This window comes from Scyliorhinus canicula, chromosome 9 (genome assembly GCF_902713615.1).
Source record: "Scyliorhinus canicula chromosome 9, sScyCan1.1, whole genome shotgun sequence".
Taxonomy (NCBI): domain Eukaryota; kingdom Metazoa; phylum Chordata; class Chondrichthyes; order Carcharhiniformes; family Scyliorhinidae; genus Scyliorhinus; species Scyliorhinus canicula.
In genome coordinates this window covers 3294437-3306706 of record NC_052154.1, presented here as the reverse complement: position 1 = coordinate 3306706, position 12270 = coordinate 3294437, and the positions used below count along the sequence as shown (strand labels likewise).

Here is a 12270-nt window from a genome sequence, read left to right as displayed (position 1 = left end):
AGGGAAACAGCTGCTCCCTATCCACCCTGTCCATGCTCCGTCATGATCTTGCACACCTCAATCAGGTCAGCCTTTGCTCCAGAGAAAACAACCCAAGCCTATCCAACCTCTCTTTATAACTGAAATGTTCCATCCCAGGCAACATCCTGGTGAATCTCCTCTGCATCCCCTCCAGTACAATCACATCCTTCCTATAATGTGGTGACCAGAATTACACCCAGTGCTCCAGCTGTGGCCTCACCAAAGGTCTATACAGCTCCATCATGACCTCCCTGCTTTTGTAATCTATGCCTCGGTTGATAAAAGCGAGTGTCCTATGTGCCTTTTTCACCACCCTATTAACCTGCCCTTCTGCCTTCAGAGATCTATTTACAAACACGCCAAGGTCCCTTTGTTCCCCGGAACTTCCCAGTCTCAGGCCATTCATTGAGCACTTCCTTGTTAAATTTCTTCTTCCAGTTTGTACCACATCACACTTTTCAGGGTTAAATTTCATCTGCCACGTTTCTGCCCATTTGACCATCCCGTTGATATCTTCCTGTAACTCAGGACACTCAACCTCACTGTTAATGAACCGGCCAACCTTTCTGTCATCGGCAAACTTACTGATCCTACCCCCCACATAGTCATCTAGAACATAGAACACTACAGCGCAGTACGGGCCCTTCGGCCCTCGATGTTGCGCCGACCTGTGAAACCATCTGAAGCCTATCTGACCTACACTATTCCATTTTCATCCATATGTCTATCCAGTGACCACTTAAATGCCCTTAAAGTTGGCGAGTCTACTACTGTTGCAGGCAGGGCGTTCCACACCCCTACTACTCTCTGAGTAAAGAAACTGCCTCTGACATCTGTCCTATATCTATCACCCCTCAATTTAAAGCTATGTCCCCTCGTGTTGGTCATTACCATCCGAGGAAAAAGACTCTCACTGTCCACCCTATCTAACCCTCTGACTATCTTATATGTCTCTATTAAGTCACCTCTCAGCCTTCTCTCTAACGAAAACAACCCCAAGTCCCTGAGCCTTTCCTCATAAGACCTTCCCTCCATACCAGACAACATCCTAGTAAATCTCCTCTGAACCCTTTCCAAAGCTTCCACATCCTTCCTATAATGTGGTGACCAGAACTGCACGCAGTACTCCAGGTGCGGCCGCACCAGAGTTTTGTACAGCTGCAGCATGACCTTGTGGTTCCGAAACTCAATCCCCCTACTGATGAAATGAAATGAAGATGAAAATGAAATGAAAATCGCTTATTGTCACAGTAGGCTTCAATTAAGTTACTGTGAAAAGCCCCTAGTCGCCACATTCCGGCGCCTGTCCGGGGAGGCTGGTACGGGAATCGAACCGTGCTGCTGGCCTGCTTGGTGTGCTTTATAAGCCAGCGATTTAGCCTTGTGAGCTAAACCAGCCCTGATAAAGGCTAGCACACCATATGCCTTCTTAACAGCCCTATTAACCTGGGTGGCAACCTTCAGGGATTTATGTACCTGGATGCCGAGATCTCTCTGTTCATCTACACTACGAAGAATCTTGCCATTAGCCCAGTACTCTGCATTCCTGTTATTCCTTCCAAAGTGAACCACCTCACACTTTTCCGCATTAAACTCCATCTGCCACCTCTCAGCCCAGCTCTGCAGCTTATCTATGTCCCTCTGTAACCTATAACATCCTTCAGCACTATCTACAACTCCACCGACCTTCGTGTCATCTGCAAATTTACTAACCCATCCTTCTACACCCTCTTCCAGGTCATTTATAAAAATGACAAACAGCAATGGCCCCAAAACAGTCCTTGCGGTACATCACTAGTAACTGAACTCCAGGATGAACATTTGCCACCAACCACCACCCTCTGTCTTCTTTCAGCTAGCCAATTACTCATCCAAACCGCTAAATCACCTTCAATCCCATACTTCCTTATTTTCTGCAATAGCCTACCGTGGGGAACCTTATCTATGTTGTTTATATAACTGACAAATAATAGGAGACCAATCACAGATCCCTGTGGTAGGCCACTGGACACTGGCTTCCAGTCACGAAAGCAGCCGTCTGTCATCACCCAATGTCTCCTACAGCTAAGCCAGCTTTGAATCCACCTTATCGAGTTCCCCTGTATCCCATATGCATTTGTCTTCTTTATAAGTCTCCCATGTGGGACTTTGTCAAAGACTTTGCTAAAATTCATGTGACCTACATCAACTGCACTACCCTCATCTACACATTGGGTCACATGCTCAAAAGATTCACTCAAATGTGTTAGGCATGACCTCCCTTTGACAAAGCCATGCCGATTATTCCTGATCAAACACTGCCTCTCCAAGTGGAGATTGATTCTCTCCTTCAGAATTTTCTCCAGTATTTTCCCTACCACTAACAGGAGACTCATTAGATCAGTGGACGTGGAAAAGATGTTTCCACTTGTAGGAAAAGCTAGAAGCAGAGGACACCATCTCAGACTAGAGGGATGATCCTTTAAAACAAAGATGAGGAGGAATTTGTTCAGCCAGAGGGTGGTGAATCTGTGGAACTCTTTGCCGCAGAAGGCTGTGGGGGCCAATTCACTGAGTGTCTTTAAGATATAGATAGATAGGTTCTTGATTAATAAGGGGATCAGGGGTTATGTGGGGAAGGCAGGAGAATGGGGATGAGAAACATATCAGCCATGATTAAATGGCGGAGCTGACTTGATGGGCCGAGTGGTCTAATTCTGCTCCTATGTCTTATGGTCTTATGTTGCTCCTTGCCTTATCACTACCGCCTTTCTTAAATAATGGGACCACATTAGCTTTTCCTCAGTCCTCTGGCACCTCCTCAGAGGCCAAAGAGGAATTACAAATTTGGATCAGAGCCCCTGTAATCTCCACCCTCCCCTCTCAAAGGAACCTGGAATGCAATTCATCTGGACCTGGAGATTTGTCCACTTTTAAGCCTACAAACACCTCCAATACCTTGTCACGCCCAATGAAAATGTGTTCAAGAACCTCACAGTCTCTTTCCCTGAGTGCTCAAGATGGGGCCGGAGCGAGGTGACTTCATGCAAGCTGTGCCCAGTGTACCCGCTAAATCTATCTTTTACTGTGCTTCTAAAACTTTATTCTAAGTCTTTTTTCATCTTCTAATTCCAGATATTTATTGGATTCAGTTTCCATCACCTGCCTGGATCCTGTGCCTCACTGAATTCTGTTCCCTTTGCACTCCAATCCTTGGCTCGTTGACTCATATTGGCCTGCCATCCCCTAATACATGACATTTTAAAACTCGCAGCTTTTCCTCAAATCTTTTCATGATCTTGCGCAACCATATTTCTGCAATCTTACAGAACTTTCTTCCTGCCTTGAACACTTCTCCGCTCTGACTCTGAACTTTGCCCGTTCCTTCAGCCCAGCAGCGGTGACAGAACCTTTGTTGGTTGGGTTCTGCTCTTTGGGACTACCTCCCAAAGAAACCTCACCCAAACCAAAACTCTGAGACCACAGCAATGAATCTTCCCTTTCGCACTCGGCCTTCATTTCCTTCCTGTAAATTAAAAAAAATGTTAATGTACGTTATTCTTGCTCGAAATGATTTGTTCTTGTAGTATCAATTGATAGTATGGTGCTTGATTTGTTGAACATGGGATAGCCACATTTGGACGCACTACATGATCACAGTGGTTAACGCCAGGGTCCCAGGTTCAATTCCCGGCTTGGGTCACAGCCTGTGTGGAGTCTGCACGTTCTCCCCGTGTCTGTGTGGGTTTCCTCCGGGTGCTCCGGTTTCCTCCCACAAGTCCCGAAAGATGTGCTTGTTAGGTGAATTGGACATTCTGAATTCTCCCTCAGTGTACCTGAACAGGCGCCGGAATGTGGCGACTTGGGGATTTTCACAGTAACTTCATTGCAGTGTTAGTGTAAGCCTACTTGTGACAATAATAAAGTTTATTATTGTTGCTTGTAATTAAGTTTGAGTGGGTTAATATTGGTGTAAAATACATTTATTGGCAGTACACAAGATATTTTTTTCAAGCTATTTTTCTCTTTAAATGATTTGTAGGACCATGAATGGTGCGAACAAGCAACAGATGTTCGGACGCAGCTAAAATTCTTTGAACATCTGGAGCGGCTTGAAAAACAAAGGAAGGACGATCAGGAGAGAGAAATTCTATTAAAAGCAGCAAAGGTATGTCCTAATTCCGTGTTGGAGCCAAATTGTCAGATGGCATCAGTTTGAACTACAGTGGATTTCTGTAGATCTGGAGAGGATGGGGCTGGAACTCAAACTGCCACCCCTCAAAAAATAGGCCAAGTATGTGAGAAAAGGCTTGCATGAGTAACCCATTCTGTTCTAGAATTTGGCTCAGAGAGGCAAGGTTACAAATTGTTTTATTGGACTAGTCTCAATTTTCATTTAACGAAAGCATACTGATTAGCCACTGGGGTGCAGTGCTACAATGAGCAGTGTATTGTTCATTGTAAAATATTCTTCATAAAATTTAGTTTGTTAGCCATACTCATTGAGTGTGTCTTTACCAACAAGTCCAAACTACTTGATGAAGTAAGTTAGGGGCCAGACCAGCGACACCAGCATTGGGACAGTTGGCACGTTTCCTTTTAATCCAGTTTCCCCCTGCCCATTTCGGAAACACCGCATTGATTCACACTTTCAACAGCTTTGTAACTGAAGCACGAATGTGCTATTCCTGTCGCTGCTGAATCTAACACTGTTCATCATCCTTTGCTCGTCTGTTGTTTGTCCTCTGTGGCCTCCCCATGTGGCTTGTTTGGTTCACATGCAGTCTTTAACTTCCTGGGGTGGCTTCCTCAGTGCCTGCTCGTGATTGTGCCTGATGTGCTTTGAGGTTCTGCCCTCCGTTCCTCGCCAATGCACTGCCCCTTATTGGCGAACATCTTGAAGCAACTTCCATTCTTCGGCTCATGCCCAGCTTCAACTTTCTGCCACGGCCGTTGACACAGTAGCCGCCACTGTGCTGTCCAGCTCCTTCACCAATATCACATTGCAGATCTGCAAGAGCTTATTCCAGTTTAATGTCTGGAATATTAAACTGAAACCATCCTTTTCTGGTTCCTACCAAGAATGCCACTCCTGTCCCTGCCTCCCCCAACTTTCCACCCAGTCCTTGTGGCACCCTTCATTCAGTCACCCCCCCCCCCCCCCCCCCCTCTCACCAGTCTCCCACCACTCCTTGATGTTTGGTTTTTTAAATTGAATCACAGGATGTGGACTTCACTGGCAAAACCAGTGTTTATCGCCCATCTCTCGTTACCCTTGAAGTGATGGCAGGCCTCCTTCTGAATTGCTGGAGTCTGTGTGGTGGAGGTACTCTCCACAATGATATCAGGGAAGAGTCTTGCCTCTGATACATTTTCAGGTCACTGGTGAAGCAGCTGAGAATGTTTGGGCCGAGGACACTACCCTGAGGAACTCCTGCAGTGATGTCCTGGAGTTGAGATGATTGATCTCTAACCACCACAACCATCTTTCCTTTGTCCCAGGTATGACTCCAACCACTTCGGAGATCTCAGGCAAGCACCGTTCAGTGCTGGTCTCCACAAACAGGGACCAGATGGAACCGCATTTGTGTGTGTGTGTGTGTGTGTGTGTGTGTGTGTGTGGGGGGGGGGGGGGGGGGGGGGGGGGCGCGGTCTCAGGGGATCGGAGGCCCCCAGGTGCTTTCCCTCTGGGGAGCGTGGCAGCCTGGCACTGCTGGTGCTACCTGGGTGCCCTGACACTCCCGGCCTGGCAGCTTGCCAGCTTGGCAAACTGTCGCTAAAGTGCCAGGCTGGCATTTTTCCTGCTCCAGGGATTGGGCTCGGAGGTGCCCTGCTTGGATGCTGGGGAGGGGGGGGCCGAGGCCCGAGGACCTCCTTATATGTGAATTGGGGCTTGGGGGGGAGGGCGTGATTGGGCTGCCATTTAAAAATGGCAGGAAACAGAACAGAGTGCAGCCTCGTTGGGGAGTCCCCACTTGCTGCTGCAGAGTACCAAACTGTAGTGAATTGGAATAAGCAGCAGAGAAACTGTGTCCGACGCATTTGTTGCCCGGACTTTCACGCGGGCTGACTGAGCTCTCTGCCCTGTCAGAGCTGCTATAGAGCTCGGAATCTGTGGCTTCAGGGACTTGGACAAGGCAGAGAGAAGCAACAAAATGTGCCCTGGAACAGAAGCTGTAAATCTGAAATAAGCACAGAAACTGCTCAGCAGGTCTGGCAGTGGCTATGGAGAAAGGAGCAGAGTGAACTGCTGAAAAATAAACTCTGCTTTTCTCCCCGCAGCTGCTGTCAGAACTGTTAAAACATTCTGACCATCTTATATTTATATTTGATATGTTTTGAAAGTTAAGTTTGTTTGCTCGATGTAGCTCCAGATGACCATTCTCATTTGACGATATGCCCAGCTTTCATATTTTATAGAATTATAAAATTTGAGGTAAATTAAGTAATCAAACCTTTTTTTCCCCCCCTAATATTTTAAAACAGCTGCAGCTGGAGAGACGAGCAGGCGTGAAGCAGCACCTGTGTGTCAGTGTGCTCAACACCTTGTATTTTGTTCTTTGTTAGTTCTTGCTCTCTCTGACAGACAAACCGTTTGTTTTCAGAACCAGCTTGAGCGTCTGATTTCTTTCTCTTCCTCTCTCTAACTGCCTAGAGTCGCTCCAGGCAAGAGGACCCCGAGCAGGCAAGGCTAAAGCAGAAAGCGAAGGAGGTAAGGAAAACTGGTGATGGCTACACTTGATTCTTCAAGGCTTCGCTGATTAATTTTTCATGTTCTTGCACTCGTGTCACGCTAATAACAATCCGACCTGTGAAAAATTGCCTTTGTTTTCCCTCCCTGCGGCACCCCCCTCACACCAAAAACGCAACCCACGAAAGTTCCAGTCGTGTTTGAAGCCGCTCTTGGGAAGAGAGCACAAACTGGTAACTTTATGGTGTAATCGGAGGCGATTATTTCCAGATTGTTCTATTCTGCAGTTTATAGTTTTGGAAGAAGAATTAATTCATTTTTATATAAATACATTAAGAATTTCTTTCAGGGGCAGCACGGTGGTGCAGTGGATAGCACTGCTGCCTCATGGTGCTGAGGACCCAGGTTCGATCCCGGCTCCGGGTCACACAGACGGTGACCCAAGCCGGGAATCAAACCTGGAACCCTTTTACGGCAAACAGCGATTCTCTCCAGGCCGATGGCCCGAGTTCCCAGGCCTCTACGGCCGTTTTCACGAATGCAAACACACCTGCTCTCACCGTTCGTGAAAACGGCCGCAAAGTGCCATTCCGGACAACCATGGCACCGATTGGCACGGCCGCACAACGGCCGTGCCAAGGGTGGCATGGGCCCGCGATTGGTGGGCACCGATCGCGGGCAGCGGGTCCGAAACCCGTGCACTCTTTGTTCCTCCGCCTCCCCGCAGGATCAGTCCGCGGGGCGGCTGAGGGGCATGACGGCCCGCGCATGCACGGGTTTGACGCATATGCGTGATGACGTCATCCACGCATGCGCGGGTTGGAGCCGTCCAATCCGCGCATGCGCGGCTGATGTCATCGTGCACGTCAGCCGCCGTGACCCTTGGCGCGCGGGTTTGGCGATGGTCGCTAAGGCCGCGATGCCATGCTTCACGGGGCCGCGCTGCTAGCCCCGCCGGGGAGGGGAGAATCGGGTCCCGGGAGGGGGCGCAGAGGCTGCCGTGAAACACGGCCAGTTTCACGGCAGCCTTTCCGACTCTCCGCATTTGTGGAGAATCGCGCCCTTTGGATCAGAAAGCAACCAGTTGACGGTTGGGCACCAGTGGGTGACTGTCTCCACATTGGAGCTTGCCGAATCTCTTCCTGAATTGTCTTCTTTCCTGTGTCCTTTAATCCTCGTGTTTCAGTTGATCGTTGGTTCTCTCTCACAAGTCACGGTTGATTCAGCTTCAATAGTCACTTGTGGTAAACGTGTTCCAGCTTTGAGTAACACTTAGCCTGAAAATAATCTTCATCGGCTTTTAAAAGATGAATTTATTGCAGGTGGTTGTAGCTCAGAAGAGTTTGTGTATTCCCAAAATCCACAAAGTGTTTCCAGAGTTTCCAGATTCTTTTAAACAACTTGATACGAAAAACATTTATCTGACAAAAGCCTGTCGAACTAATTGAAGGCAGGAAATGTGACGGAGTGGACTGCTGCAGTGACAGCTGCTGCTGGATACCGCCTGAATCTTTCACTTTGTTCAATTGGTTTGAAGACTAGAGTTCCACATCTGAAAGGGGATATCTCTTTCTTTAAAACAGAGACAGATATGTTCTTGGTTAATAAGGGGATCAAGGGTTATGGGGAGAAAGCAGGAGAATGGGGATGAGAAACATATCAGCCATGATTGAATGGCAGAGCAGACTCGATGGGCTGAGTGGCCTAATTCTGCTCCAATGTTTTATGGTCTTATGAGTTTTTTAATTCACTTTCTGCGTCACCTTTCAGGCCTGACTTTTGGCTTAGTTCCAGTTTGGCAGGCATCAGGCCGTGAGTGAGCACCGCCATTCAATTGATTATGGCTGATCTGTAGCTCTGTTCCATTTACCAACTTGTTACCATAACCCTTAATTTCATTGGCTAACAATCCAACAAATTAGGTTTTGAAATTTGACCCCTGACCTCAACCGTGGTTTTGGCAAAATGTAACTGCTCTCCACACCCTTTGTGAAGCACTGCTTCCTGCTGTCCCTACTGGGCAGCCGAGCTCTGAGTTTAAGATCAGGTCTTGATGTTCTGGGCTCTCCCACCACAGGAAATAGTTTCCATTTTGTAAATTCATTTCTGGGATGTGAGCATCACTGGCAAAGCCCCAGCATTTATTGACAACCCCTAAAAAATCCATATCGCACCCTGTAATCATCTGATACTACTCAATTCAGCCCCCCTGTAACCTTCTGTATTGTTGGGTGCAGGGGTCTCGACTAAGCAATCTGTGCGCATAACTTAACACTTTTAACACTTTTCATCAGCGCTATCAAGCAGCACTGGGTCAGCAATAACCAGCTCTTGGATGCTCTTAATTTTTTCCAATTAAGGGGCAATTTAGCATGGCCAATCCACCTACCCTGCACACCTTTGGGCTGTGGGGCCATAGTGGGTGTTCAGGATCCAATAGTAGGATGGCTGTGTTACTGGACTAGTAATCTGGAGTCCTGGATCAATGATCCAGAGATGTCAGTTCAAATCACACCACGGCAGCTTGGAAACTTCAATTTAATTAGTTTAATGAATCTGGGATGAAATGCTAGCCTCTGTAACAATGACCATGAAGCTACTGGGTTGTTGTAAAAGCCCATCTGGTTCATGAATGCCCTTGAGGGAAGGAAACCTGCTGGCCTGTCGGTCTGCCATCTGCTTGAGTCCAGAATCAAAGCAACATAATTGGTTCTTAACTGCCCTCTGAAATGGCTCGGCAAGCCACTACTTTGGATCAGAGTGCTGCAGAGAGCACAGCTCCAGGGTCCCAGGTTCGATTCCCGGCTGGGTCACTGTCTGTGCGGAGTCTGCACGTTCTCCCCGTGTGTGCGTGGGTTTCCTCCCGGGTGCTCCGGTTTCCTCCCACAGTCCAAAGATGTGCAGGTTAGGTGGATTGGCCGTGATAAATTGCCATTAGTGTCCAAAATTGCCCTTAGTGTTGGGTGGGGTTACTGGGTTATGGGGAGAGGGTGGAGGTGTTGACCTTGGGTTGGGTGCTCTTTCCAAGAGCCAGTGCAGACTCGATGGGCCGAATGGCCTCCTTCTGCACTGTAAATTCTATGAAAAAGGTCCAAAAAAATGACACTAGCCAGATAATCCTGCATTGATCTAGGTACAGGACAAACCAGAGTCTTCATCATCAGTGGGTCAAAATCCTGGAACTCCCTACCTGAGAGCAATGCTGGGATGATATTCACCACAGGGACAACAGCTTGAGATGCCTTACCGCAAAGTTCTCGGGGACAATTCAGGATAGGCGGCAAATGTTTTTTTAAAATTTAGAGTACCCAATTATTTTTTCCAATTAAGGGGCAATTTAGCGTGGCCAATCCACCTACCCTGCACATCTTTGAGTTGTGGGGGCGAAACCCACACAGACACGGAGAGAATGTGCAAACTCCACAAGGACAGAGACCCAGGGCCGGGATTCGAACCCGGGTCCTCAGCGCCGTAGGCAGCAGTGCTGACCACTGCGCCACCGTGCCGCCCTAGGCGGCAAATGTTGGCTTTGCCAATGATTCCCACATCCCCTGAATTAAAAAAAAAGTCTGATTGGGGAGTCTCTGGGAGTTTTGTTTCACTACAATTCAAAATGAACAATAATGCTGTGACGGGTCACTGTGACACTGCCATTAACACCTGTGGCCTTTCTGATGGACATAGAGATGCGTTGTGCAGAAATTTGCACTTGTTTGGATCAAAAGCACCAATGGGGGAAATATTACTTTGGGGAAAGCGGTTCTAATTTTCTTGCCCTTTATCCAGTTCGTAACCCACTTTTGAAGAGAACATGACGATATTGTGTGTAAATTACTCATCAATTCTCATGCAACTTGTATTTTCTTTTTTTTTTAAATTTAGAATACTCAATTTATTTTTTCCAATTAAGGGGCAATTTAGCATGGCCAATCCAACTAACCTGCACATCTTTGGGTTGTGGGGGCGAAAACCACGCAGACAGGGAGAGAATGTGCAAACTCCACACGGACAGTGACCCAGAGCCGGGATCGAACCTGGGACCTTGGCGCCAATAGGCAACAGGGCTAACCCACTGCGCCACCCTGCTGCTTCTGCAACTTGTCTTTTCAGTGTTGTCTCCTTCCTTTCCATGCGATTTAAAAAAAAAAGTCCTCTTCACTACCTTGTTGGATGCTTTCTGTTTCCCATGCAGCGTCAGGCCAGTAAATTCAAATGCTAGCAGGGGTCCTTGTAAGAGATTACCGTCAGCTCGTACAGACTGAAAACGTGTCCTACATTTGCATGCTGGTGCTAATAATGTTCTATGAGAACAATATGTTACTTTCGAACAATGCCACAATTAAATTCATCAGCTACAATCTCAGCAAAGTGCCCCCTCATTGTACAGGTATGACACTGGATGTCCTTGGGTCAGTTAATACTGTGCTGTGAGCTGAAGTCCAATTGGAACTTCAGTGAGGTTTTAAAATTGTTGTCAGGTTTGAAGACAATTGCTCCAGAGTTCAAATACAAGGCTGGCTACAAGCATTAAGCGTTGAACATTTGTTTGGTCACGAAGGTGCAGGGTTCCTATTAAAAGTGTCCGTTCATTGACTGCAAAGTTGAACCCTCATCTAAATATCCAGTTCCTGATGGAAGGGCTTTGGCCCCTATGTGGATTGGCCATGCTAAATTGCCCCTTTGTGTCCAAAAGGTTAGGTGGGGTTACAGGGATAGGGTGGAGGTGTGGACTTAAGTAAGGTGCTCTTTCCAAGGGCCAGTGCAGACACAATGGACCGAATGGCCTCCTGCACTGTAGAGATTCTATGATGACTCTTGTCTGCAGCATCTCGGTCTTTAGGAGCATTGCACTTCACCTCAGAGCACCTACGTAGTAAGACTAGAGCGCTGGATTCCCCATCCAGGAACAGTCGATCCTCTTTGGAAAGAGGCACATAATGAACACACAGGCAGCCTAGCCTGCTCACTCACCAGGAAGGTATTGTGTCTCAATGCTTGGATGAAAAGAACTGGAAGAAACTAACTTCCAAAATGTAATTAGACGCAAAGAGAACACTTGTCTGTGGACCCCATATGAATTTCATGTGTCAAACGTAGAAATTGGAATGCCACTCGAACCTGCTATTAAAATAAAGTGTGAAAAATTTCTCTTCCTTCACTACTGGAGTGAAGAACTATTAATGCCCAGTCCAACATGATCGAATGATATTGACCGTAGTACAATAAAGCATTTTAAAATGTAGTCTATAGATCATAATGGAGAATGTCCTGCTGGAATGAAGCCCCCTGTTGTTCAACCATATCGAGCACATTGATGATTTATTTAAATCACAGCCGATCGGAACGTCAGTGATTTGTCACATCTTAAAAAGAATGGTCTCATTGGAGTGGCCCAGCAGCAACTGTGTTTTTTTGAAGTTCTCTTTTTCTTTCTTTACTCTTTCTTTTGAAGCCTTGTTTGAGAGGATTAGGTGGAATAGCATATTGACGCCAAGGGGATTGTGTTGTGCAGTATATTGTGTTACTCATTGCTCACCAATGGCTTGCTGGTATCCAGATGTGGCTAATTGCATTTCTGA

The 12270-nt window shown here is 47.1% G+C and overlaps 1 protein-coding gene across 2 annotated transcripts in view; it reads left to right on the top strand.

The window, feature by feature from the left end:
• LOC119971062 (transcription initiation factor TFIID subunit 4-like) overlaps nt 1–12270 on the top strand; it is a 365388-nt gene that overhangs the window by 150140 nt on the left and 202978 nt on the right. Inside the window, exons 13-14 of one of the 2 annotated variants that reach the window (XM_038806198.1) lie at nt 4043–4168; nt 6656–6712. In XM_038806198.1, the coding sequence (XP_038662126.1) occupies nt 4043–4168; nt 6656–6712 (183 nt within the window). Of the gene's footprint in view, nt 1–4042; nt 4169–6655; nt 6713–12270 lie in introns of those variants that run through there. The other variant, XM_038806199.1, reaches the window with a different exon arrangement.